The 27,864-nt window shown below is 56.8% G+C and overlaps 1 protein-coding gene across 2 annotated transcripts; it reads right to left on the reverse strand.

Moving 5' to 3' along the window:
* Positions 1-641: 641 nt before the first annotated feature.
* On the reverse strand, positions 642-27,603 carry MFN2 (mitofusin 2). Of its 2 annotated transcripts, XM_029946576.1 has the most exons (20): positions 27,364-27,603; positions 26,000-26,139; positions 25,531-25,615; positions 21,759-21,937; positions 18,513-18,648; positions 14,774-14,936; positions 13,990-14,114; positions 12,145-12,253; positions 11,919-12,026; positions 10,750-10,903; positions 10,448-10,515; positions 10,180-10,301; positions 8,319-8,445; positions 7,775-7,879; positions 7,403-7,505; positions 6,746-6,966; positions 5,745-5,900; positions 3,664-3,860; positions 2,734-2,868; positions 642-1,073 (listed from the first exon to the last, which is right to left on the reverse strand). In XM_029946576.1, exons 4-20 carry the CDS (start codon positions 21,931-21,933, stop codon positions 1,004-1,006), a joined length of 2,274 nt encoding a protein of 757 aa, XP_029802436.1. In that variant the 5' UTR covers positions 21,934-21,937; positions 25,531-25,615; positions 26,000-26,139; positions 27,364-27,603; the 3' UTR covers positions 642-1,003. The 2 variants fall into 2 exon arrangements, with proteins under 2 accessions (XP_029802436.1, XP_029802435.1); XM_029946575.1 differs by lacking the exon at positions 25,531-25,615.
* Positions 27,604-27,864: the final 261 nt, after the last annotated feature.

A 27,864-nucleotide genomic window follows, 5' to 3' on the forward strand; every position in this document is an offset into this window, starting at 1 on the left:
GGTCAGGGAAGGTGGCTGCTTGGTTTCCCACGCTGCCTCTTGGCCAACTGCAGCCTCACCTCACAGGAGACTTAGTCCAGGGGGCTGACGGTGGCCAAGGGCAGCCTGGGCCAGGGCGGGGGTGGGCACAACAAGGATGCAATCAAACTAACCGCTGAGCTCTCGGAGCCGTGAGCCCCTCACAGGGCAAGGTCAGAGGGCCCTGTTCTCTGTGGACTCCACATTTTCCAGCCCTCCTGGACGGGGCGCCCCCCTCCCTCCATCATCTTGCCTTCTGCTACGTCCTTTAACGCTCTGGACCAAACCATCTACAACCAATAATAAAACTGACAACACAGGCTAAAGACTGAGAACAGACCAGGGGACACTGTGAAGAGAAGGGAGGCCAAGCCCCTCCTCATCGTGGGACTAGCTACCTGCTCTCCCCACGCGCCCCTCCCCTCGGCCACTGACCCACCCCGTGGCTTCACACCATCTTTCCCGCCCCCTCAGGCCACAAGGCCCCTCCCAAGCCTAAGCCCCGCCCCCAAGATGTGCGGGGGGGGGGGGGGGGGGGGGGGGGGGGGGGGGGGGGGAATGTGGAGGCACCGCGGCACCGAAGGCTCATGCAGCAGTCCCGCCGGGAACGCGCTCTGGCTGGATCCCAGGAGAAGCCCACCTCCCCCAGGCAGCCCTTCTCTGTGGGTGCGGCGGCTGTGTGCGTGGTCAGGGTGAGCCGCCGGGGTCGGGGTCTGCCCGAGGCCCTCAGAGACGCCGGCAGATCCCAAAGCCTTGTCACGCCCTCAGATGGGTCTCCATCAAGCGCACCCGACAAAGACTCGACTCGGCATCACGCTGTCCACGCTCGTCAGTGACAACGAAAAGGTCTCCGTTAGGGGTACGAGCCTGAAGGTCTTCCTGCGACGGCAGGCAAAGGGGGGGAACTAGCGTTGAAGGGGCTCAGAATGGTACGACTCGGGGGTGCGTTCGCTCTCGGGGCAGCGGCGGAGCTGGGGGCCGCCCACTATCTGCTGGGCTGCAGGTACTGGTGCGTGAACATGTTGAGCTCGCTGTCCAACCAGCCGGCTTTGTTCCTGCGAGGAAAGGGTTACTTTGTAGAGCAAGCAGCTGCCAACAGGTGACAGCAGGCACGACACACAACGCACCAGATGCGGCTCAAAGGACACTTGACTCGGGGCCTGGCTGACTCCTCTGATAACCCCCACCTCACAGATGAGGGAAAGAGGCCCACAGAATTTACATAACTTCCTACAATCGCGATTAATCGGGGGCAGGGCCGAAAGTCTGGTCCCAAACTGCTCAAGGGCTGGGCCGCCTCACTGGACACGGGCAGGCCCCCGAACTGTCGGGAAGTCGGTTTTCCGGCCTGTTGGTGAGGGGCTGGGCTGCGGGATAAGGGGCCCTTCCCGGTTCACCCTGTCCCTGTGGGCGATGAGCGGCAGAGACATCCTCGACCACACACACCCGGAGAGCCGTCCTAGAAACTGCCTGGCCCGGGGTGGGCGGGGAGGGCACATCTGCGATGTCAGCGAGGGAAAGTCCACTATTTGCCCAGAGGGCTGGCACTGACGTCAGGGGCGGGGGCAGGAAGCTCAGGGTCCCCGGGTGCTGATGTTATCTCAGGCTGGGCGGGCTGAGGACCTTTGCAGAGCGCTTTTCGGTTCAGCTCTGTGGCTCTGTCATGAAATCCTGCTCCATTTTACAGATGAAAACAATGAGACTTAAGCAAGTTCAGTGATCCACCTGAACACGAGTGCCGGGCGGGGCCAGAACCCAGGCCTCCGGCTCCTTAGACTGATTTCCCCAGCAAAGCACGGACAGAAGCTCTGACTCTCCATCAGGTCCCCTCCATGGACTGGGGCACGCTCTGCCCATCACCAGCTGCCTGACCAGCTTTCTGACGGTAAAAATGCCAATGCGCCCCCTTCCCTGGGCCTAGAGAGAAATGGAGTAAAGTGCGGGCGGGTCCAGTCCAGAGACCCCTGCACACAGGCACTGAAAGACCATCAACATGTGGATGTCCCGGGCGCTGGAGGTACGCACACCTGGACCCTCTACTTCTGGCCTCGCCGCTGCCTGTGGGACCCCAGATGAGTTACTAACTCCTGGAGGCCCCAATTTCCCCTTTTAGAAAGCGGAGATGGGGACGGGCGCCTGGGGGGCTCAGTCAGTTAAGTGTCCAACTTTGGCTCGGGTCATGATCTCGCAGTTTGTTGAGTTCGAGCCCCGCATCGAGCTTCCGCATCACAGCCTGGAGCCTGCTTCGGATTCTGTGTCTCCCTGTTTCTCTGCCCCTCCCCTACTCGTGCCCTGTCTCTTTCTCACTCTCAAAAATAAACGTTAAAAAAAAAATCAAAAAGAAAAAATAAAAGAAAAAAAACAGAGATGGAGAACACAACCCCGAGGGGATGCTGGCGGGAGAGCGGCACAGTGCCCGTCAAGTGCCTGAGATGCTGCTGAAGGAGACGGTGCCCTGAGCGGTCACCTCACGGCTCCCTACCGCTTAGTTCCTCCGCCGCCACCAAGGCCTCGACTGAAAGCATCTGCACAGCAGTGACCCTACGCCTTTTGAACCTCCGGCCTGGCACCGTATCTGGTGTTCAGCAGATGCTAGCCAACATCTAACACGGAGTGAAGTTCACGTCCACACAAGACACAGCCAAGCAGACGAAACAGCGCCGCGCCCGGTCGCATACAGAGTCCGCAGCCTCCGGCCTCCCAGGGCCACCTCACCTGAGCAGTTTGGCTTTGCTCTGAAGTGAGTTGAGAACCTCAATTTTCTTGTTCATGGCAGCAATCTCCTCCTCCAGGTTCTCCCGGGTGATGTCAACTTGCTGGCACAGATGAGCAAAGGTCCCGGACAGCTCCCTGAACGGGAGAGAGTAGGGTCAACCGGGCCACACGGCTGCTTCACAGAACAGTCGTTGGCTAAATCCGACCTGACGCGGGGCCACAGCCAGCCTGTCGCCCAGCCGCTGGTGGCTCTGCCCTGCCCGACCCCGGTGTGGTGGAATCTTCTCCACCCGCTGCCAAGGCCACGCATACTACACGTGCTCAGTACCGCCACAGTGAGAGAGCCAGGAGCACCCTGCCTCGGGCAGAGCAGGCCAGGAATCAGACCCCAGCTCTGCCAATAATCAAGTGGCAGGGGGAAAGGGACCACCCTTCGAGCCTCGGTCTCCCCATCTGGAAAAAGGAGATGTCAGCACAAACAATGTCTACTTCAAAGGGTTCACAGAGAAAATGAAAAACGAGGCACAAGCAAGGGGCGCAGCATGCAGCAGCACGAGGCAGGCAGGACGGCACCCCTTCCGGCCCGACCGGCCTGCCCAAGCAGCCAGGCCCCTACTGCCCAAGCTGGGCTGGGAAGCCCGGGCCGGGGCACAGAATGTCAAAGCTCTGCCTGTAAACCTTTAAAAAACACTGTAGGTAATGTCCTGCGTCTGCCTACATCTTCCTTCCTTGGGGGAACACAAGGCCTACTTGGTCCCAGCCCCGGACATGGGGTGTCCCTGGAAAAAGCTCTCTCCCCATCCCTGGTCTCAGAGCCAACACTGCACGGCTGGAGGCCAGTGTCGGATGGTGCCCGGGACCCAGTGGTTTCCAGGCCAGGTCCAAGGGAAGGCAGAGGGAAGTCCTGAACCCAGTGGACGGGCCACTCACTGCTGGACTTGGTGGCTGCAGTTGGAGCCGGTGTAGCTGATGACGAGCTGCAGCTTCTCGCTGGCATACTCTACGAACTGACGCTTGAAGGCCCTCTCCTTGGCCTTGGTGGTCCAGGTCAGACGCTCGTAGACGTAGAGGAGGCCATAAAGCCCAAAGGACAGGGCGATGAGTCGCCAGCCCACTGCCTTCCACACCTGCAGAGGCACAGCGACAGCCGATGTGGCCCTCTGCCACCCCATTGCCTCTCCCAAGGGCCCCAAGGGCCTTTGTGTTTCTCCTCAGAACACCTCTTCCTACAGCTCTTTGATTCCACTGAGGCCAGAAGGGCAGGAACCATCTCTAATTCAGAAACGGGGTACCTTAGGGTTGGCCACATGAGAAGACTTGTGCAAAGGAGGTGGGGGTAGGGGAGGTGGCAGTTAGGGGAGCATAGGGGGTAGAGGTAGAGAGTAGGAGAGGTAGGGGGTAGTGTAGGGGAGGTGGGGGCTAGAGGAGGTAGGGATAGGGGAGTGGGGGGTAAGGGAGCAAAGGGGGTATGGGAGGTGGGGGGTAGAGGATCGTGGGGGGAGGGGGGGCATAGGGTAGGGGAGGTAGAGGGGAGGGGATGGGGGGTTAGGGGAGGGAGGAATAGGGAGTGTCGGGGGTAGGGGAGCATTGGGGGTAGGGGAGGTGGGGAGGTAGTGTAGGGGAGGTGGAGGCTAGGGGAGGTAGGGGTAGGGGAGTGGGGGGTAAGGGAGTATTGGGGGTAGGGGAGGTAGGGAGGCAGGGGCAGGGGAGGTGGTGTTAGGACCAGAAGCACAGATCCAGACGTGCAGAATCCCTAAAGATAAAAGCAGGTGTGCTCTAAAGTGACATTGCAGGGGCGCCTGGGTGGCTCAGTCAGTTGAGTGTCCAGCTTTGGCTCAAGTCATGATCTCGTGGTTTTTGGGTTCAAGCCCCATGTCAGGCTTTGTGCTGCTTTGGATTCTGTGTCTCCCTCTCTCTGCCTCTCCCCTGCTCAGGTGCACGCTCTCTCTCTCTCAAAAATAAAATTTAAAGTCAGAAAATTTTTTTTTTTTTTAAAGTGACACTGCAGTCTGAGGACACTGACAGTAGAATTCCGCACGTCGTTCCCCCGAGCGGCTTCTGTTGCTCTGGGTTGTAATACTTTATAGCTCAAGGCAGGGTGGTTACCAAGAGCACTGGACGCGGAGCCAGACATCAAGGCTTCAGTGCCGCCTGCCTCCCGGGTTGAAACCTGGGCAAGTGTCTTTACACACGTTCCTCGCAACAGAGAGGCATGGTGGTCTCCACCCAAGTCACAGGGCTGCTTGGGTAAAATGGGCTATTTAAAAGGGTCCCAGGACCATGGAGCACCAGCACCTCAGCTAACGACCCTCTGCCAGGTGATCATCTGAAAGGCCACACGACATGCATGTCCACGGAGGACACAGGGCCTCAGCCGCGTCCACCACAGCCTTCCGAGCTGAGGGCGCAATCCCCGGCACCTCTGTCCCGTGCCGTCTGCCACCACTCAACAGCTCAAAGGACCACGGCAGAAAGCGAGGCCACACCCTCGGGAAAACTCCGGGTCTAAGTATCCGGGCCACAGCGTGTCTCGGGTCAGGATATGGGAAAACCCCAGTTATCAGGAAGGCAGCCTGCAGTCTCCAGCTTTGGGATGGAAACGGCAAGAAAACCAGGAGACAGAGAGACAGGGTTCAGTCCCAGCCTGGCCTCTCTGTCCTAAACCCTTCCAGTCTTGCTCTGGGTTTCCTCTCCTGGCCACGCCCACCCGTCTGGACCCAGTTTTCTCAGCTGCTCAGGTCCCTTCCCCGCCCATCGTGTAGTATAGGCCCCCTCAAGGACAAATGTGGCCTTCAGGTCAGAGTTCGGAGCCTGACTCTCTCCGGCGAGCCACCCAGACTGTCCTGTCCCCCGGGGGCAGTGCCGTGTAAACGCCACATCAGCTGAGGCCACACAGCTCCCAAGAGCTCAGTGAGAAGTTGCCGCTGTGCCGATGGGGAACCCCCACCAGCACTGTGCAACCCCCCCCACCCCCCGGTCCCCAGCCTTCCTGGGCAGGGCTGCTCACTGACCACGCCTCCAACCACGAGAATGCCCATGGAGGTCCTGGACGTCAGGGAGGCCAGGCCGGTGACCATGGAGACCATGAGCTCCTCCTGGGTGAGCGAGCCCTGTGGCAGCGGGGGCATGCTGGGGTTGGCTGGCGTCAGCGGGACAGGGCGCTGCACCTGAAGGGACACGACGGGAGGGGTAAGAAGAATGTGGCAGGTCTCTCGTTCACCAGAGCCCTTGGCGACCTCAGGACCAGGAGTCCCCGAACATGGACACAGGGTGGTTCTTCAATTTCCAAAAAGGCAAAAAGAAACACAAGCTCTGCGTGCAGCCAGGAAGGCCTGAAGCTTCGGGACAGGCCTGCCCGCCCCAAGGCGAGCCCTGTGGGGACCCCCCAGGACGCGAGCAGAGGCCAGCCCCAGATGCCCCAGGACAACTACCCACGGTGGGGGACGCGCACCAGGCGCTGTACACATGTTAACCCGAGTGAACAGATGTACAGATGTGAGCGGCTTACAAATTTTAAGGGCGCCTGGGTGGTCAGTCAGTTAGGCAGCCGACTTTGGCTCAGGTCATGACCTCATGGGCTCCAGCCCCAAGTCGGGCTGTGCTGACAGCTCAGAGCCTGGAGTCTGCTTCAGGTGTCTCCTTCTAGCTCTCTGCCCCTCCCCCGGCGTATGCTCCTTCGCTCTCATAAAAATTTAAAAAATAAATAAAATTTTCAAAAAATCTAAATTTTAAAATGGTGGAATATGGATAGACTCATATCATCTATATTCAACAGCCAACGCTTAATTTGACATACGTTAGAAAAAAACTCCACCAGCGTTTTAATTCCACAAACACTGGCGCTCAGGACAAGGCTAGATGGATCTGTGGCAAAAACCCGGGCCGTAGCGTGGTCTGTGGCAGCACGCAGGCCGCGGCTGGTACCGCAGGGAACCCCGAAGATGGTCCGCAGGTCCGGAGACAGGTGCAGCCGGACCTGCAGTGGCGCCCCAGGGGGAGGGACACCGCTTGCCTGGTCACTGTAGCCCATTAGCGCTCGGCGGCTGTTCTTGGGGCCCAGGAACCTATTCACCAACATGGTCCACCCGAGAGAAAAGTGGAACTCGATGTCCTCCTGGAAGTCCGCGCACAGCTTGTCACAGTTGAGGTCGTAGCTGAGGGAGAAGCACTGCCGAGGGACCAGCAGGTCTACCTGACTCCGCACAGACGCGGGAAGGAGGGGTTTCAGACCATCTGTCAGGAACACAAACAGGGGGAGAAAGTGCATCGGCTCAGCCCTGCACCTCAGCGGGACCCACCCTTGGGCGGAGGGCGCGAGTGGCTCTGTGGGAGTGGCCTGTGGCCCCGCAAGGGCCCCTCCCTAAGAGACAGGCCAGCTTGCCCAGGGAGGGGGCATGTGCACCGAGCTCCAACACCTGCTGACATTTATGTCTCAGGTGAATTTAAGGACGGGCCAAACTCCCAGCCTGTGACAGTCCCATGTGGTAGCCCAAGACGGCTCCCTGAGTCTGTGTGGGGAGTGGATGCTCAACACACCCCAAGAACCTGAGGTTATGGAATGGACCCGTCATCGAGAGTGACAGACAAGGAGGGGCCATGGTTTCTGTGGACTGGGCTCCAAAGCGGACCTGTGGGCAGCCCAAAGCCCCGGTCGCAAGTCCCCACTGACCTATCATGTCCTGCTGCATGGTCTGCAGGGAGCTGGTGATGGCCGTGGAGCAGCGGTCGGACATATTCCGGCCTAGTCCTTCTTCTATATGGCGGTGCAATTCCTGCAACCGGGAGGCAGAGGTTCAGAGACGCAGCGCCCCCGTCACGAGTTCGTTCTGGGGAGCCAAGGGACAAGGAAGCCCCAGCCGGTCAGCCGACCCCCAAGAGGCGAGCGCTGAATGCGGCGCGGAGCCCGGGTCCCATCTCCCTGGCTCAGGGACCCTGACGCACAGCAGCGGGGGCTGAATCACTGTCGCGTGGCAACTCTGCCAGCAGCCAAAAGGGATGAAAGTGGGTCCCTGCGCAGAACGCCTGCTGCTTAACGACTCACGTTCTTGTAGACCTTGAGGACCACCGGGGAAGGGTGGAAGTCCATCTGGTACTCGTCCACCAGCACGGAGAGGCGCCTGATCTCCTCCGCCATGGCCGTGGACACCTGCGGGAGGGGGCGGCGAACCGCTGAGTGCGGGGGCCAGGGGAGCTTGGTTCCCTCCGGCAGCACCAGGAGAGCCTGACCGGTCCTCACAGGCCGCGTAAGCCTCCCTGCAAGCTTCTCCGCTCACCTATGGCAGGAAAGCTTTTGAGGGAGGAGGGATATCAGACAGGCGAGAAAAGGCTCCTCTGAGATGTGGAGGCGGTGCCTGGAGCACAGGGACTTGCCCAGGGTCACAGGGACTCGCCCAGGGTCACACGAGGGACCAGGGGGACCAGGGAGCCCAGTAAACGCTGTGCGCCCGCTCCAGTCAGGGCCACGCATTCCTTCTGGAAGGCTGAGCACCCCCCAGGATGAGGATCTGTGCTCTTTCCCCTTCCCAGCACCCGGGATGCTCCTTGGGAGTCCAGCCCTCCCGGAGTGCTTCCTCCACAGCCCTCACCTGCCTCTCCACCTCCTCCGTGATCTGCTTGATCCGCAGCTTGTAGTCCTGCGCCAGGAGCTCCAGCTGCTTGTCAATAAACCTCAGCCGCTCTTGCCGCTCCTCCCGCATTTCCAGGCAGTAGACCCTGAGGAAAGCGCGCCGGGTTCAGGAGCGGGGCCCCGCCCAACCAAGCGGAGGGGCGAGGGGGCGCCAGGAAGCCTGCGCGTGTCCCAGAAGCACGCACTCCCCGTTCCTGGGCACCAGCCCTGTGCCCTTAGGGCTTCCAGCTTGGAAGAGGAGGTGGTGGGGCAGGGACGATGCTTGGGTGGGGGCAGTTAGAACAAGTTCTGCTCATTAACCCAGGAGAAGAAAAAGCTCAGCCTCATTGGTCATCGGGAAATGATATTCAAAAGAGGTGCTACTCTATGCCGGCAGGAACCTGGCAAAAATCAGCAAGTCTGCAGCACTGGGAAGGCCTGGGGGCCGCAGAGCCCCGGCACCCACTGCTGGGGGAACTGGGAAGGCATTCAGATGCTTCAAGGCCTCCAGAGGAAAACAGGGCACAACTGAAAACACACACACACCCTAACACGAAACACTTCCACCTCCAGGAGTTAACCTCCTAGACACACTCTTACAATGTGGACCAGGAGACACATGAACTGGTGCCTACCGCAGTAGGGTTTGCAATAGAAAATGGTGAAATCTAAAAATTCATGGGTTGGGGCGTCTGGGTCACTTGGTCAGTTAAGCATCCGACTCTCAGTTTCAGCTCATGTCATGATCCCAGAGTCCTGAGATCGAGCCCCATGCTGGGCCCTGCACTGACAGCACAGAGTCTGCTTGGGATTCTCTCCCTCTCTTGGCCCCTCGGCTGCTCGCACAGGTGTGCATGCATGCTCTCTCTCAAAATAAATAAATATCAAAAAATAAACAATAAAATCAATCCGTGGGAAAATGCGGTATATCCCCAATGGAACGCTCTATAGCAGCTACCTGAAACACCAACTCTGTTACCAGCTCTGCGTTACCAAAAAGGGACAGGGGACAAAAGCAACGCCAGGTGGAAAGAAACGTGAGGTGTGCTAACACGTTTGGTAGGATGTCACGTCCACCTGCCTAGGGCACATACACAGCGACACTGCGTGTTCTTCAGGATTTATACAAAAGCACTTTCTAAGCGGATGACGGGGCTGCACACTGGATTCATGGCTGTGACTGTCCCTAAGGGTGGGCAGGGGCAGGGGCAATGGGGCAGGGGCTGAGGGATCAAAGGTATTTCATGTGTTTTTGTTTTATTTCAACTTTGAGATAATATAAAGCGAACACTGAAGAAAGCAAAATGGTTTTACATTATTCTCTGTATCTTCCTGTATTTTAATTTCTATTTAAAAAAAAAAGTCATTTAAAAAAAACGAGGCCTGGGGTGCCTGACTGGCTGTCAGTGGAGCATGCACCTTGTTCTTGGGGACTGAGCTCAAGCCCCGCGTTGGGTGGAGAGATTACTCAGAATAAAATAAAATCTTTAAAAAGCCAAATCCACGGGTCCGACCTCAAGCCCTGGGAAAGGCTGCCGGGCTCAGCGTGGGGCCGAGAGGCCTCCAACACGGGCTTGTGGGGCCGAACTTCCGAAAACTGCCACACAGACCACACAGGACGACCAGACACCCACGACGACCAGACACCCACCCAGTGGCCATCCTCACCAGGCTGCTCCCTGGGGATCTACCTAGTCCTGGTGGCGACGCAGAGAAGAGACTCAGCTCTGCTGGCAAGTCCCCAGGACCAGGTGAGCGGCCACCTCCCCGTGTCCGGGCGCGCAGTGGGTGTCACCACCTCCCCACACTGCCCACCACGGCGCACGGTCTCGGGCTCTTACCGCTGCTCCTGTGCCGCCACGTGCAGGGAGTCCATGATGAGACGCACCGCTTCCGCGATCTGCTTGGCTCGGACTGTGTGCTGCTCGAACTTGGTCTTCACCGCAGACTGGGAGATGCACTCCTGAAACAGAAGGGAGGTGCTGAGGGAGGCGGAGGCCACCGGAGTCCACCAGCCCCGGGCCAGGCTCTGGAGTTCACTGCCAGGGATGTGGCCGGTGGATGCCTGGGAGGCACTGAATAATCAGACACTGGAATCAAAGTGCTCACCTCAAATCTCCTTTCAAAATTCTGAAACTCAAACATCCTCACTTGAAAGCCTTCTGCAAGAGCGCCCCCTAGGAGAATTACACCGTATTAGTGCGGAAGTGAGCAGCAGGCAGAAGGAAATGGTAAAATCCTCCAAAGCCAAGCCGACGGGGCACTCGGCTCCAACCCTGGCCGAGAAGCAAAGAGCTGCTCCCTCAAGGCTCTTCTCCCCACTGCATGGTCAGAACTGTTTTCTACAGGCTGACTTAGCACAAGCCAGAGGTCTCTACCAACGAGGAGAAGGGAGTCCTTCCCATCGTCACCTCCTTCAGGCATGCCCTGCGCCTTCTGGATCCTGGCGTTGAGCACCTCCTTGGCGGACACGAAGAAGATGCGGTCGCCGGCCTGGCCTCGGTCCACCACGCCCAGCTCATCCACCAGGAAGCTGGTACAACGTTCCATGTGCTGCCGCCGCACCTGAGGTGCAAGCAGACGGGTGGGTGTGACCCGGTGGGGTGCCAGCGGCCCCTCCCGACGGAGCCCACCGCCCCGAGCTGCCTCTCTTCCAAAACCCAGGCGATGCAGTCACAAGGCTCCGTATTCCGCAGGTGCGAACACACATCGCCCACACACCGAGGAATCATCTCCCACCATCGCTGTTCTCTAGCCACCAAGTTCCCCAGAACCGACGTCACGGGGCTTTCGTGGGGCACAGGCGCCACAAATCTTTTATGCACAAACAAGCAGAAAGGCTTACGCCTGCCCCAAACTACCTCTTGTTAGGACCGACACAGCCTCTCACTCTGATGCCCGGGAAGGAAAGGAACCTGGGAGCCAGGGAACCTAATCCCGGGCTCTGCCCTGCCAGGCCGAGTCCCCCCAGGGCCTCGCTTATCAACTCAGTGGACGCCACCGGAAAACCCCTTCTTGCTCTGAAATCCTCGGCTTCTACTGGCAGGGGCTTTCCTCAAGGTCAGCAGATTCCTTCCTTCCAAGAACTCTGCTGGGTCCGCCTCACAGACGAGGAGCTTCCCCGCCACGCTGCCCGGCGTCAGCCTGCTGGCCGCGCGCCTCACCATCCCGCGTTCCCAACCTGTCAGTCCTAGTCCTTTCCTTTCGTGCGAAAAAGTAAAGAATAGAGGGGTTGTCAGTAAGAATTAAGTATCCCTTGCTCCTCCTCTAAGCTTCTTTCCTGGATCTCTCCTGAAAGTCCTCCTATGACAACTAAGTTTTTATGAACCAAAGTGAGCACTGGCCGCACACAGGTACGGCTGATGTGGTGGGGACGCGTTTCAGGCCTGGATGACAGCCTGAAGGGTAGAGGGAGCAGCGGAAGTGAGAGGAGAAGCAAAGGGAGTGTTCTCCAAGCCCTCCGGAGACAGCACGGGGACCCCTAGAAGGCCTGGGAAATCTCTGGTGACGAAGTCAGTCACCGGCCCACGAAGGGGCCCTGGGCGGACAGTCCCAAAGCGAGGACGGCAGAGCTACCAACCTCCTCCATGTACTCGGGCTCCGAGGCGGACGCGTCCCAGCGGTTGTTCAGGATGAAGATGTTGGGGCGGGACAGCCGCTCGCTCACCTTGTGGAAGAACTGCTTCTCCTGCCGGGAGGGGACAAAGGCCTCAGTCCAGGAGAGCTGTGCTGGCCAAGGTCGTCAGCCCCGCCCCTGCCCCCTGCTCCTCTGGGCTGTAGGGGTGTGGGGAAAGGTGCAGGGGTACCGTCTGCATCAGGGTGGACTCTGAGTTGGCCACCAGCACGAACACATCGGCGTCCAGGCAAAACTTGTCAATCCAGCTGTCCAGCTCTGTGGTGACGTCGATGCCAGGGCTGGAGGGGACGGGGGTAAAGTATCATCAGGCACACAGACCTGGGTGTTAGTCTGCCTGATCTGCCCAGACCGGAGGCAGCCAGGCAGAGAAGAAAGTTATAGACGGGAGAGAAATGGGGCCTGGCCTTTACTGGAGCGATAGTTACTTTCCATTTCATTTCCTTCCTGATTGTCTGAAAATGCGTGTTTTGTTCCATCCGTGTATTGCTTTTATCAAAACAATGATTTGGGGCATCTGGGTGGCTCAGTGGGTTAAGCGTTGGACTCTTGACCTTGGCTCAGGTCACGATCTCACGGTTTGGGAGTTTGAGCCCCTCCCTGGCAGCACGAGCCTGCCTGGGATTCTCCCTCCCCCTCTCTCTGCCCCTCTCCTGCTCTCTTTCTCTCTTTCCCCCACAATAAATAAAGTGAAAGAAAATAAAAAGTTAAATAAAAATAAAGATTTGTGGGGCGCCTGGGGATCTCAGGCTGTTAAGCTTCTGACTTCGGCTCAGGTCATAATCTCACAGCTCATAAGTTCAAGCCCCACGTCGGCTCTGTGCTGACAGCTCAGAGCCTGGAGCTTATTTCAGATTCTGTGTCTCCCTTTCTTTCTGCCTCTCCCTCGCTTGTGCTCTCTCTCTCTCTCTCACTCAAAAATACATAAACATCAGGGGCGCCTGGGTGGCTCAGTTAGTTGAGTATCCGACTTCAGCTCGGGTCATGACCTCACTGTTGGTGAGTTTGAGCCCTGTGCTGGGCTCCATGCTGGCAGCCCGGAGCCTGGAGCCTGTTTGGATTCTGCGTCTCCCTCCCTCTCTGCCCCTCCCCTGCTCATGCTGTGTCTCAATCTCTCAAAAGTAAATAAACATTAAAATTTTAAATAAATAAATATTTAAAAGTTTTAAATAATGATTTGTAATTTCACTTTGAAGTTACGCAATTAAAGTGAGATTCTCTATTTCTGTGAGTCCAAGAAGCACCCAAGCACCGGACTTCTCAGGACAGGTATCGCCTGTCCCCGAAGTTGTTGGGAGCGATTTGAACTCACCGGTAGGGTGAAAATTCCTGGTGAGGGTTCAGCAAGTTTGCACGGTCTCTGGCTCCCAGATAGCTCCCAAAATCTACCCTCTTGAAACTTTCCTTTCTGCTTGGGCACCAAACCTCAGAGTGCTTTGCTGATTATTGTCAGGAGCTGGTTTTGTAAAAATACCTATGACACCATGAGTGCCTGTGGCTAAAATTGTAAAACTTATCTATGGGAAATTATTTACTGCTCTTTCTGGTCCTTGTAGCTTTTGCCATAAATAAACCTTGAGAACCAGACCAGATGGGCAGGGGGCCTGTCTGGTGACCAGAATGAAACTCAAGGCTCTCTCTTTGGCCTACACCGTCATCCTTCGGGGGACCCCTGGACCCGCAGGAGCTGGACTCCGGCACGAAGTGTTCCTTCGAGAGAAATAAAATACCACACGGACCTCACCACCGCAAGCTCCCAACCCTAATCCACGCACCAACATCGGGTTATGGCTGAGAACCTCCTTAACTTTTGGGCCTCCCTCCCATCTGTTTGGCCCAGACCGTCACTGGGATATCTCCAGGGCACTGATGTGAATGGCGACGGCAGCCAGACCCCGGGATACCCAGGAGCCGGTCAGAAAGGCAGCACGCCCAGGGCACCCTGGCCTGGAGGTGCAGGAAAGGAAAGCCAGAGAGCGCCCAGCTAGGACCTCCTGCGGGGCGCTTTCCCCCTTACCTGTCCATCAGCACCAGGTCGTCCTTCAGAAGCGGGCACTTGGAGTTGGGCCACATCACACTCACCAGGCTGCCAGCATGGAGCTGCTCGTCCTGGTGAAGTGCGTGGGCCAGCTGGTTCACAGTCTGGTGGGGGAGGAGGGAAAGAGAGAAAGAAACAGAGATCAGAGATCGGAGCTGAGGAGGACGCGCCGGCCAGCAGGCTGCCCGTGGGCGGCCTGATCTGCTTCCCCTTCTTTCATTTCCCAGGAAGAGCCAAGAGCCGGGAGCTGCCAATAAGAAAAAACTATTCTTCACTCTTTTCAAAGGCTTCATTCTTGGCTGCTGCTCGAGAGCTACAGTTCTTCTGCACAGACGGTTCTCCAGGAACCGACAGCAGCATCTGGCCCCGAACAAGAAAGCAAACGGCTCTCAGAAAAATAAAACTGGACAAGCCACTGGCTATCAATCTATTGATTCAGAACCACAGGGCAAATGCAGGAGTTGCCCCGCAGCACCGGCTCAGAAAGCGAGGCGCACACACTCCTCCGAGCAGCAGGAAAGCCGGCTGGCCTGCTGGGCAACACCCAGGCCCCGGAGCCTCCCGACTCCTGGCGCTCTGGGTTTCAGACCTGCCCGGAGGCTCTGGAACCTGCTCCACCGCTCGGCTGCGACAGGGCTGCCCACCTCCCACCGCACGGGCACTGCCCTCTCCGTACAGGTACTGCTGCTCCAGTCACACTGGACGCCCGACTCTGCCCGCCAGCACGCCCCACCGGGCACGGTCCCCGCCGCCGGCCCCTTACCTTGACGCTCCTCTTCTCCTCCGAGCCCTCTGTGAGGAGGAAGGCCTCGTGCCCGTCTGTGCCCTCCACGCGCAGGAAGCAGTTGGTGGTGTGGCCGATCCCCGAGGGCAGAACCTTGTCCCAGAGCATGGCATTGATCACGGTGCTCTTCCCGTTGCTCGTCCTGCAAGGACAACCGGCCGTCAGGCCTCCGTCCGCACCTGCATTTCCGGCCTCCATGCGGGAGCCGCCAGCCTGGGAGACCAGTCTCTGCGGTGGCAGCGGTCCCCCGACGGGTGGCGCGGGCGCTCGGTGTTTATGACAGTGGATGGACAAACACCTCCGGCCTGTGCCCGTGCCGTGCTCCCGGTTCATCACCGCAAACCCGCCCGCTGGGGCTCCCTGGGGCGGCGGCAGCACGCAGACACGTACCTGTCCTCGAGTGCGCCCGCCACTGGCCGCGAGCGCCACCGTGACGGCGCCACCACGGAGACTGCCCGTCTACCTCCGAGGGAGAGCCCCCACTGTTCCACGGGACCCCCCCCGGGGTCTTCCTCAGCCTCCGTGACCGTGGCCGAGTGGCCCTGATGTCCCCAGCTTTCCACACAAGGCCTGTTCTCCCATCATGTTCCTCCTCACGTGTGAAGCCCCGTCTGTCAGTCCCTGCTGCTAACGGCCACCGCCTGGCGGAGCACCTGTCATAGGACACGTCGCACCCCTTTCTCGCCACGTCTCTGAGGCGAACATGAAGAAATGACCGCCCTGAGGAGTGGAGGCCACCCCTGACGCTGGTGCCAGCCTGATCTTCGTAACCTGCGCACTGACCTTCAACAGCGATTCCTAAGTGCACGTGATTGATTTACAACCCCCCCCACCCCGTGTCATCTGTGAAGCTCACATTCCTCTCTAGGAGAACAAAGTCCTCGCCTGTCACAGCGTAGGAGTTAGATCTCTCGCAAAAGTCTTGAGCACTGAGAGCTGCAAACGGAAGCCACTAAATCTGTGCCGAATCGAAATGTTATAGGCCCTGCACCCCCTCGTGGGGACCCTCAATGAATGACTCTTGTCCCTTTAAAGCCCTCGTGGCCACACAGAACCTGAGGAGTTGGCTATTGGACAAGAGTCCACCTTCTTCCCATGTGTAGCCAGCCTCCTGAATCAAGCTCGTATTCCTTATCTTTTCCCTTTTTAAGTTTATTTATTTTAAGAGAGAGAGACAGGCAGAGAGAAAGGGAGAGAACTCCAAGCAGGCTCCATGCTGACAGTGCAGAGCCCAACATGGGGCTCAAACCCCAGAAGAGAGAGATCATGACCTGAGCCGAAACCAAGAGTCAGACGTGTAACAACTCGGCCACCCAGGTGCCCTTCGATACTCATCTCTTCAGTATTGGTCATTCGAGGGATGGGCAGCCAACTTGGGATTTGGTAACAAAGTCACAGGTCATTAGGGGCAGAACTCAAGGCAGAGTGTCTACTCCTCAAATTATTGCTGTGTGTATAGCATCTGACCTATGCAGGTGTCTTTTCCCCCTTTATTAGATTCTAATCTTTTATTTTTTAATATTTAAGGTTTATTTATTTATTTTTGAGAGAGAGAGAGCTTGCAGGAGAGGGGCAGAGAAAAAGATAGAGAGATAATCCCAAGCAGGCTCTGCACTGTCAGCACAGAGCCCGAGGTGGGGCTTGAACTCACAAACTGTGAGATCATGACCTGAGCTGAAACCAAGAGTCGGATGCTTAATTGACCGAGCCACCTGGGTGCCCCACAGATTCTAATCCTTTTAAAGGTACTGTGATGTAAGAAGCACATTTGGTTTTTGTCCCCCGTTACTGGCATGGCACTCCTAAAATCCTTCGAATTTCCTGAGTCATGGGCATGTCTTCTGTCATTCACAGGAGCCCCTTTTGAGGACATCTGTCTATGCTACTGAGGGGACTAAGGTTGGGGCCCCGACATACTCTCCACACGGGCTGGTCACCAGAAAGACCAAGAGCCCCAGCCGCCTACTTCAGGAAAGAGGAAAGGGCTGTGGATTAAACTCCACAGAAAGTCTTGAACAGTGAGGTTTGATGAGCTTCAGGGCTGACAAAGGCGTCCATGAGCCTGGAAGGCGGTGCTTCTGGCCCTCACACTGTGCACCTCTGCACCTGCTGGTTCTTCCGTATCCTCTACACCAAACCCGTAATGTAGGTCATAGTTTCACCAGCTCTGTGAGCCGCTCCAGCAAATTAACCAAACTTGAGGAGGAGTCACGGGAACCTCCATTTTCCCGCCAGTGGGGCAGAAGCACAGACTTCCTTGAGGCCCATCTTGGGGAACTGGGCCTTACCCTGCAGGATCTGATGCCCCCTCCGGGCAGACAGTGTCAGAGCTGGGTTCGCTGCGTAGGACACGCAGGGTCTGCTGAGAACTGGAGAACGGCGTGGTGGTGAGGGAAGCATCCGGACCTCTGGCGTCTACTAACCTCCAAGTCTAACAAGGAGACCTGAGGGCTAAAACTATACAACTCTTGGAGGAAAACAGAGAAAAAGCCTCAAGACAGTGGACTTAGCAATTTCTCGGATAGGACACCAAAAGTCTAGACAACAGAATTATGAATAAATGTACCTAACTGGACTATATCCAAACGAAACACTTCTGGGCATCGAAGTGCACAATCAACAGAGTGAAAAGGAACAAGAACACATCCACGAATCATGTGTCCAGTAAGGGGTTAACATCCAGGATACACACGGAACTCCTACCACTCAACACAAACCCCACAGACAACCCAGTCTGAAAATGGACAGTGGACTCGAGCTGACATTTCTCTAAAGAAGATACACAAATGGCCGACAAGCACATTAAAAGATGCTCATCACTAATTAACAGAGAAATGCAAATCAAAACCACAGTGAGATTCCACCTCACCCCCGTTAGGACGCCTATTCTTAAGAAACAGAGAACACGTGTTGGAGGGCGTGGGGGGGGCTGGAGCCCCGTGCACTCCCGCTGGGGGCGGAAAACGGTGCGGTCGCTAAGGACAACAACATGGTGGTTCCTCAAAAAACTAAAAATGAAACCACCGTAGATCTAGGAATGCTATTTCTAGACACATACCCAAAAAACTGGAAGGTCTTGAACAGATATTCGGACACCCACGTTCAAATGGCATCATTCACAACAGTCCAGAAGTAAAAACAACCTAAGTGCTGAGCGGATAAACAAGATGGATGAGCGGATATGGATGATGTGGATGAGCGGATAAACAAGACCGGTCTACACACGTGGTGGCATATTATTCAGCTGTAAAAGGGGAGGCCAGCCCGACGCGCAGCGCACCACAACAGAGACGGGCCTGAGGACACGATGCTCAGGAAGAGGTCAGTTGCAAGGACAGACGCTGTACGATTCCATTTGTCAGAAGTTCCTCAGAGTCAGAGGGTGGCCGTCAGAGGCTGGGGTGGGAGGGCGGGGGCGGGGTGGAGAAAATCGAGTGTTTCACGGGGACAGAGTCTCAGTTTCGCAAGAGGAAGAACTCCTGGAGAAGGATGGTGGTGACGACTGCCCAACAGTGTGAACGTACTGAGTACTTCCGCGCTGTACACTTAACGGCGATCATGACAACGAACTTTACACTATGTGTACTTTACCACCATTAGAAATTTAACTTTTTAAATTTAAATTTAGCAGGAGGAAGAGGTACTCAGACCGTGCAGCCGCACATGCGCCCCCCTCCCTCCTGGCCAGGAAGAAGGCGTGACGGCCTCACAGACTCACCTGCCGAAAAAAGCCACCTTCATGTGCCGCCGGGCCAGCACCTCGCTGATGCCCCTCACTTTGGACAGGTAGCCTTTGACGTCCACGACCTGCTCTTCTGTCGTCACGGGGTCCAGTTCCGCATTCCTGTAGGTGTCTGGAGGTGGAGATTGAACACGGGTCACCGCTCTGTCCGCGGAGGACAGAGTCCACGGCCGTGGCCCGCCACCGTCCGCCGAAGGCCGGCCTCCCTGCTGCGGGGCTCCAGAGGGAGGAGGTAGTGAGTGCTCCCACCTCTTCCCAGCTGTGCGGCCTCAGGCGAGGGAGCCCTGCCGTTCTCAGACTCCTGACCCTCACAACGAAGGGCAGAGGAATGAACAATGTTCACTGGAGCACTAGAAGGTTCGCTGCCGTCACTTCCGGGTGTTTTTCTTACCAAACACAGCGCTCCTTACACACCAGGCACTCTTCCAATCACCTTCCAAACATGGTCTCACCCACCCTCGTCACTTACCCGCTCCACACTCAGTAGATGGCACAGCCAGGACGGGACCCTGTGCACCTTCACGAGGCCCTTCCTGATCCGCCCTGCCTATTGCTCCAGCAGGACCTCCTGCCAGCCCCATCCCACACGGCGTGTCCCCCCACTCCCCATCCCCAAGCTGCCTGCGGTCACTCTGGCCTTGGCTCAGTGCACCCCTCCCCCTCCCCCTGCCGGTGCACAGACGCGCTGCCTTGGGGCGCTCCAGCTCACTCCCACTTGGCCTCATCCAACATGGACCGCACAGCCCCCAACCCGAGTCAGATCCCTGGGTCTGTGCCCCCAGAGCACCCTGCACTTCTCCAGCCTTAGCGCCTGCCTGCTCATGGTGTGACCATCTAGCTCACCTGCATCATCCCCCACGTGAAGGCCTAACCGTGCAGTCCCTGCACTCAGCAGGTGCACCACATCTGCTAAGCCAGTGGGCACTGGGATCACCGCGCGGCTTTTTCCCAGGGGCTCTGACGGGAAGATAGGCAACAGAGACCGATGGGAGCAAATGAGCATCCCACCAGCACACACATCAGGAAGGCGTGTCCACTGGCCAGAGTCACAGCATCTGGCCCCGCAGCACACGCTCACTGCGATGGACTGAATGTTTATGCCCCATTTATGTGACGGGTTGTGAGGGTGCAGCCCTCGTGACTGCAATTAGTGCCATTTTCAGAGACCCAGCGAGCTAGCTGACCCCCGCCACGTGCTTACTGGGACACTACACAGGAAGACAGCAGTCCAGGAAGCTGGCCCTCACCAGACACCGAATCAGCTGGAGCCGGGACTGTGGACGTGCCAGCCTCCAGAGCCATGACACCTAAGCTCCTGCTTTCTATAAGCCACCCAGGCCAACGAGGGCACTTGTGACTACAGGCGGCATCCAGAGACCACCGTGTGAGTCGGCCCTGCATGCCAGGAGGGGAAGTGACCAAACCGCCAAGGCCTCCCAGGTCCCCTGGTGACCCCAGTCTCGGACCCACCCCCCTCCTCCTTCATAAGGTCACATGGGTGTGGCTTCTGGAATGCACCTGGAAGGAGTCGGGCTCAGTGGCCGCATTGAAAAGAAACAGCCAGAAGGCTGACCAGGCGGGCCCCATCCATGCCCCCAGCCTGGGTGCCCCCAGCCAGGGCAGCCCCAAACACATACCCGGCGCACTCCAGCCCCTTCCCCTGCAGCCCACCAACAGGACAGGCCTCCCAGTCTCTCAGGAACCCGTTCCCAAGGCCAGCACACAGACCCCTTCGTGAAGCACGTGCCCATCCACGGCACCGTCAGAGTTGGTGCGTCAGAGCACCCCGGACAATCAGCCGGGGCTCTGGGAGGAGCGGCCTGGTCCTGCCCCGGCTCCGTGTGCACAGAGCCAGCGCCCCCAAGTTACTGCCAAACAAACGGGTCATGAACCGGGGTCACTTCAGCTACCAGTCTTCTAACTCGACAACTTGGATTTTCACATTAACAAGTACGCAGCGATCACCCCCTCTTGCGTCAAGCACCACACCAGGCGCAGGGCAGAGTCGTCCCCAGTGCTGGTCTGCTCAGGCCACTCCAACGAGACCGCACTGAGCAGGCGGGTCACACACACCGGGAGCGTACTGCTCCCAGCTCTGAACTGGATGGCTCAGACAAGGGCGCTGGCCCGCTTGTGGGAGGGCCCTCTCCCAGGTCACAGGCTTCTCACCGTATCCTCGCGTGGCAGGAGGGGGCCAGGGAGCTTTGTGGGGTCTCTCATCAGGGCACTAATCTCCTTCCTGAGTGCTCCCTGACATGACCTAGTCACCTCCCAAAGGCCCCACCTGTGAACCCCATCACACATTGGGGAGAACGCAAACATCTGCACCGCAGAGCTGGAAACATCCCCTTGCTTAAGAAGGAGCCGGTCACATGAATCAACCGAAGCCAAGCCTCGCTGGTGGAAAGCAGAGGGTGAAGCGTGTCCCTGGGGCATTCCCACTGAGCATGGAGGGTTTGGTGGACTAGAATTAGAAAAAGCCCTGGTCTTGCTTGAGTGCCTCTTTCACAAACAAGGAAACCAAGGGCAGAAAAGACTCAGCTACTGGGTCTTGATGGGAGATCCCGGGTACAGGAGGTAACGTACACCTAGAGACGGAGCCTCAGAAAACCAGAGGCCGGGGCTGGCAGTCGACCGAGCGGGCCCCTGGGTACCCGTCCTCCTCTGCTCGCTGAGCAGGGACTAGAGGCTGGGCTCAAATTAGTAACTAGAGGAAGAGGTGCTGGTGACGCAAGTTTCCTTTCCGTAGCCCCGCTGACTAAAAATATCAGAGAAAGAACACCCTGGTCAGGGACAGCCGACACCCACACCGTGCCGGGTATGCGTGGCGGCCAGAGCCAGGCCAAGGAAAACACCTGGGCTCAGGAGTCAGAGACTCCGGGTAGAGCCCTGCTGTGTCACCTACAAGGTAGCGAGCAAATCTCAAAACCTCCATTGGCTTGCCTTCTACGTGGGACTGAGATTCACCTGCTCTCGTGATTAAACGATACAGGATACACAGAATTCTCACGTGACAGGTCCCTTGTTTTCCTGGCCCCATCTCCCTGGAGCCCAATTCCACACAATCCACAAAGCAGAACACTGCTGAAGGTGACAGCCTATCTGGGGACAAGCCCCCCAGGAGCAGGGCTCCACCTCCCCCCGCCTTCCAGTCCCCAATTCTCCCACCTAAGTATGGAAACTGACAGGTGTGGGCCTGGCTAGGCAGGCTGCCCGGCTCACCTTCAAGGAAGGTGGCGCTCTCTTGGATGTAAGCCCCCAGTTGTTCAAAGATGCCATTGATCTTCTTCTTGGCAGTGACAAAGTGCTTGAGTGGGGAAGCATTCACCTCAGCCATGTGTCTCTTGTCCTTCTTAACTGTGACGATGGAGTTGCACCGAGAGAAAAGCAGGGACATCGCGCTGCAAGAGAAGACAACGTGAGTGAACCCAGGAAGGCCCGGCTCAGATGTTCTGCGAGGGCCATGGTGGGGTGCAGTGGGGGGCTGAGGCCAGCTCTGAGGGCCATCAAGAACACGGGCCCTCCAGGACTAGATCTGGAACGGTAAGATAAGACCTGGTGTTCTCAAGAGTAGGAAGGGACCACAGAGGACGTGTGGGCACTCAGACAGCTGCAGCCAGGACGCCGGCTGATCATCACCGGTGGGAGAGTGGTAGATGTGGCCTTCCCCGCTGCAGGGAGCCAGGCCGGACCATGAGGGGACACACGAGAAGCCCCCGTCTCAGTCTCAGGCAGAAAAGTGTAACAGAAACCTCACTCCTTTCCTACACATCACCCACCTGAGAAAAAACTCTGAAGACTGAAAGCAGTGAAAACAAAGTGACGCTCAAAGTCAGTGACTCCCGCCACCCTCCCCTGGCCACTCTGCTGTCCAGGTCACGATGGCCCTAATTCGGAACAGGTTTTAGGTTTGTATTTGTGGTGGTGCTCAGGGGTGGACACGGATGGGTGGTGCTCAAGGGAGAGAGGTCTGCTTCTACTCTTTACTTAAAAACACTTATCAGTCTCCTTCACTGCAAGCGTGCACGCTATGGAAGTGGGCGCTGGAGGAAAAATCCATAACCCACCTCCTGTGATAACACTATTACCACCTGTTTATTAGCAGCTTGTTTTGGGGTAGGCAGCTCTCTTGCTCTTGATCTTTATACCCCACGTTTTCCAAATAGCATGAATGCATTAGGGACCACGAAGCTTAGCTCCAACGTCCTAGAAATTTTTGCTCCAAGTCAAAAGCGGCAGATAGAGCAGAGAAGGTGGCATCCAGGTGTGGCTGGAAATCTCTGGTCCCATAAGTGTCCTGCTCCTGAGTTCCCACCATGCAGAGCTACTGCCCCAGCAGAGCCCTCAGATCCTGGATGTCAGAGGAGAAAGCCCCCTCCAAACCCACATAGCTGGGTGTGCCTGGTTCTGCGTCTCCAACACCCAACAAATTCTTGTTGGCCACTCCCGCCCCGGCGGCCCTAAGGACAGCACAAGTGGCTCTCCACGGGAGCCAGCACTCAGCACTCTGCAGCTGGGAAACGAGGAGGCCCACGAGTGAACACACACCAGAAACTTCCCAAGCGTGCCAAAGGTACTGAACAGGTTCCTGAGAACAGGAAGAACACCTAGAGAAAGCACAGTGACTGAAAACTGGTTCTTAACAGACAGACAGACTCTGGGGAAATACCAATCCACATGTTTTGCCTAAACTTACAAATTACTTTGTTAATGATTTCTAGAGAGAGAGGAGACAAAAGTAACTGTCTGTCCATTTCTACCTTCCTCCTCCTTAAATTGCTACAACTGTGCACTTTTCATAGCCCAGAGGTCAAGGTGTCCAGGAATTTTGAGCGGACAGAACTCTGAGAAAGAGAATCAGGAAGAACGCACTCCTCCCGAGCAGAAGAGGCACTGAAATCAGGCTTCGTGTGGCCCCGCAGGTTAAGACTCTCGGAGAATGGCAGATGTGCACAAGAGGAAAGCATCAAAAGGTGACAGCAAGGGGTCTGGATGGGGCATGATACGGCTGTAGGGAAGAGATTCCGGAACCAGGGCCGTTCAAATCGTACTCTCTTTGGGCCATGTAAACTCGAGCAAGTTATTGAACCTCGGAGCCTTGAGTCCTTCATGTGCAGGACAAGCGTGATGCCACACAGATGGAGAAGGCTCCGGATGACACAGTCCAGACTTAAAAGTGGTTTTATGTGTTATACAGTAACAACGATAATAAACTCCACCGGCAAGCTCAGGCAGCTCCCCCCTCCAGCACCCAGCCTTCAGGGAAGGGCAGAGACGACTCCACCGGCACATCTCGGCTCCCCCACCGTCACGGGGGACTCAGGGAACAGGTCTGCTCAGGGCTGAGGAGCAGCAGTGCCCACTCCCAGAAGTGACTTGCTTGCAGGCAGAAAGCTCCCTGGGATCAGTGAGGCTCTTAGAAGTATGTGCTTTCAAGTTCTGGCCATTGTTTGCCAGCCCAGAGGATACGAGACCCAAAGTGCTAATGTTCAGTAGGTGCAAGATTCAAAAGGCACGCACGCTAGTAAAAGTTCAGCGGTTCAAGGTTACGAGATCGGCTCGGAGTTGCTAGTCCGGGACCTGACCGGCTCTCAGCACTCCCCCGCCTGCAGCCGCACACCCCAGGCCTCTCACGGACCCTACCCCCAACCCATCCAAAGGGCCTGATTTCCCGGCTCAGCTAACTCCTGAGCCGAGGCTCCCTGTGTGTTGTACGTGCTGCCTCTAGCCTGGAGTCCTTTTCCATTTCACCCACTGGGCACACTCCTATTGTCCTTCTAGACCCAACCCTAGTGTCCCGCCTCCACGAAGCCTTCCCTGACATCTCCAAAGAGGGCATGCAATCTCAGGGTGTATAAATCACCCTGTCTCCTCATGTAGTCTGTGAGCTTCCAGAAAGACCGCCTGACACAGAGTCGTGACCTATTTCCACGGCCACTTTCTCCCTCCCCAACCGTGAGGGACAGGGACGAGTTATCGAATGCCACTCCGCAGGAGTGCCTTCTTACCTGTCCACCCTGGAATACACGAATCTATTTTTTCTTAAAAAGCAGCTTTTGGCTAAGCATCTGTTTCTTAGTGTTTGCAGCTCAGGGAAGCAAGAGAGTTGAACAAACCTTTCCGATTCCAGGATCTGATCCTTCGAAGAGCAAAACTGGACATACAGATGTACACAAACAGACCAAAGTTACAGAACACACACAAACGAGCCAAAACGGGGATGGAGGGGCACTATCTTGGGGCTCTTTGCCTGCTGGCCTCCTACCCTCACAGAGTGGGAGGAAGCGGCTGGGATCCGGTCCCTCCTCTGGAAGGCCCTGATAGTCCCTACTTCACCACAGAGCCACTGCAGGCATGCAGGTCCAGTCCCCTGGGCACAGCTGGGTTAGAGTGGCTCCAATGCCAGCTAAACATTCAGTGGCATGCTTTAAGCTGCAGTGACAGCCGCAAAGTACTCTTCAAGTCGGTGTTCCAGAGAGTTCGTGACAGCATTTCCCCAAGTGCGGTCCACAGAGACATGGTGCACTCACTGCTCCACGTGAAAAGGACTCCACAGAAGGAAAAATTTAAAAACCCTGTATACCACGGTCAGCCTCCCTCAGAGCACATGACCAAAGCAAAGCCTTTGGGGAAAGGCCTGATATAAAGACACCAGTTTAATTTTATTTAATGCAGCATTTCACAAAGGTATCTAACAAAATGCTCTGCTACGTAATGGTTTTTAAAATCCTGCAGGGGGAACGGAGGGAAAGCCTCGTCCACCCTGTAATCTCCCTCTCCGGCCCCAAAAAAGTGCCAGGGGCACAGTATTAACAGATAGTAACCTAAGACCAGAACCAAACCCAATTCTAAACTGAAAGAAAGCTTTGCCTCAACCCAGGCTATTAGTTGAGGAGTATTAGATGTCTTGCATGTGAAAGCCGCAGTAGCAAAATTCACTGCATGGTGTGTTTGGAACCCAAGCACAGTCCCTGAATCCACACCACCTCCTTACCCAGTTTTATGCACAGCACCTCCTAGCGGGGAAAATAAAATAGGTCCACGGATCGTCTGCTGGCACAACTGGAACAGAGGAGAAGCTGAGAAATTGAAACAAAAGAGCAGACAGGGTAAAGGGGGCAGAGCAGACTCTTGGAAGAGCTGGGATAAGGAGCCAGTCTCTGCTGGGCAGAGACGGGGAGGGACGAGCCAGCATAGCAGAGAACAAGGGAGACAGAGACTAATTCTGCAGGGAGCCCCAAGATCCCAGCCACTTCCTGAACGGTCAACTGTTAAATCTCTCCGCCACCACTGAAATCCACCATGGAAGTAGAAAGGACAGATGCTTCTTTTCAACACAGACTGGAAAACTGCAGCTCTGGGCAAAGACGGCCGCATCCAAGACAACACCGGACGGCCAGCGGAACACACCCCTTTCCACTAGACCCAGATCCAGGGCACCAGATGTCCCAGCCATCACTTACTTTCCGGATGGTGAGAGACCGTCACAGGCTGGGCATCATGGGCATGGCTGGAGTCAAAAAGACGAAAAGAATCTGAAGTCTCCTCTGTCCTGTCTCCGGTTGAGGCTGGCCACGAATGGTGTTGACGCCACCAATTCCGACTTATTGGAAAGGAAAAAGGACATGTCAACAAGCAGCAAAAAAAAAAAAAAAAAGTGTGCAAAACATGTTTAATCGAGTTTCAAGCCAAACAAACTCATCCCTGAGGGAAGCTTAGTCATGGCCCTGTACTGGAATGGTATGCGAGGAAGGGCCCTGGAGAAAAACACAACACACAGGTGTGGGACAGTCGTGGGGACGCACAACACGTGCTGGTGAGAAGCAGGAACCCTGGTAAAGACAAGTCCGTGTCCAGAGAGGTGAGAGGAGAGGAGGCAGCAGACCGGGGCAAGGACTGGTCCCGAGGAGGATTGTGAGACTGAGGACTAGAGATGGCCAGGTAGGGGTGAGGAAGCAGAAGTACAACTTATTAAAAGATTATGTGTGCTAGATCCTATAAAATATACCTTACTTAATTTTCAATTCTATGGGGCAAACAGAAGCTTGGGATACTTAAAAGATTTACAGACTGTTACTAAGTGGCCAAGCTAGGAAGTGGGATACCACCTCCCTCTGACTCCAAAGCACACTTGTTTTTAACTTCGTGGATCTGCCTTACTCCACCCTTCGGGGTGGGAGGGGTGAAAATCAGAGACCTTTCCGGAGGAGAAAAAGAGTGAAGATGGAGAAATTAAAGGAACAGGGCAATGAAGGATTACAATACAGGATGGGCAGTTTGGGCTTCATGCATCCAAACGGGTAGTTATTTGGCATCTTCTGTGTGCCTTCTGTGTGCACGCTAGGCGCTAGAGTTAGGGATGGGTAAAACAGTACCTGCCCTCAAGGGGTTTACCTTCGGGTGAGAAGTCAAACAAGAAAATAGGTGACCACACCTGAGCGCAGAAGTGCCCAAAGTGGGAGAGGGCAAGGGCGCTACGGTGGTGAACGTGGGCACGTATCTTGTGCGGAGTAAATGCTGGTAGATACAGAAGACTGGATACGAAACGAAGAAAGGGCTGGGGCGGAATGGGGCCGCCAAGGTGGGAAGGCTGGGGGAGACGAGGAACCTCAAGGTACCCCACCCCCAGCCCAGACACCCGCGTCCCGCCCCCCTCCTGGCAGGGCCGCGGAGGGCCCCGCAGTGAAGCCGGGACGTGGGGACGCCCGCCTGCCCGGATCCCGAGTTCCCGGGGTTCCAGCGTCCCACCGGTCCCCGCCGGGCTGCTCAGGACTCGCCAGGCTGGGCCGAGCGGGTCCCCAACCCTCCGGCGCGCTCGCCCTCTCACCTTCACCTTCCCGGCCTCGCGGCAGCCATCATACTCCTAGCGTCACCAGACGGCGCCACCCCGGAGAAACGCGGGAGGAGGAGGGAGGACGCGCACGTCACTAGCCGCCACACGTTTGCCGCCCTGGCCCCGGTCAATCGGTGGACTCCGAGCTCTGGCGGCTAGACCCTATCACCCCTGCAAGGGAGTCTGCCGGCTGAGCGCCCGGAGAGGTGTCTCAGCGGGCACGTTTACCGCCAAGGCGTCCCAAGCCAATGACGTAGGCCGAGGGACGCCAGCTGCATCATGGGGGCTGTAGTTCCGCCGGGCGCCAGTCAGGGAGGGGTCGCGGAGCCTCGAACTGTCGAAAGGCCAAGAAAACAAGGGCGTGGGTTAGAGGTTCCCTGCTTTATCGTGTGTTGCACCAGAGCCTGACCCCAAGGCCGTTGCCGGCGCTGTAATCCCAGCATGCGTTTTGTAAGTTTAGACTAGAGCTCTTAAGAGAGGAAACTTGGGCCTGCT

The sequence above is a fragment of the Suricata suricatta genome, chromosome 8 (assembly GCF_006229205.1).
Source record: "Suricata suricatta isolate VVHF042 chromosome 8, meerkat_22Aug2017_6uvM2_HiC, whole genome shotgun sequence".
Lineage (NCBI taxonomy): Eukaryota > Metazoa > Chordata > Mammalia > Carnivora > Herpestidae > Suricata > Suricata suricatta.

Bases quoted from the DNA above. Each gene is read 5' to 3' on its own strand.
- MFN2 (XM_029946575.1), bottom strand. From the start codon at position 21,933: ATGTCCCTGCTTTTCTCTCGGTGCAACTCCATCGTCACAGTTAAGAAG. The intron at 7,506-7,774 runs GTGAGTCGTTAA...TCCCGGTTGCAG, and splicing joins TCCTCAAGGTCTACAAGAAC to GAATTGCACCGCCATATAGA. The intron at 6,967-7,402 runs GTCAGTGGGGAC...TGTTCCTGACAG, and splicing joins CATGCAGCAGGACATGATAG to ATGGTCTGAAACCCCTCCTT.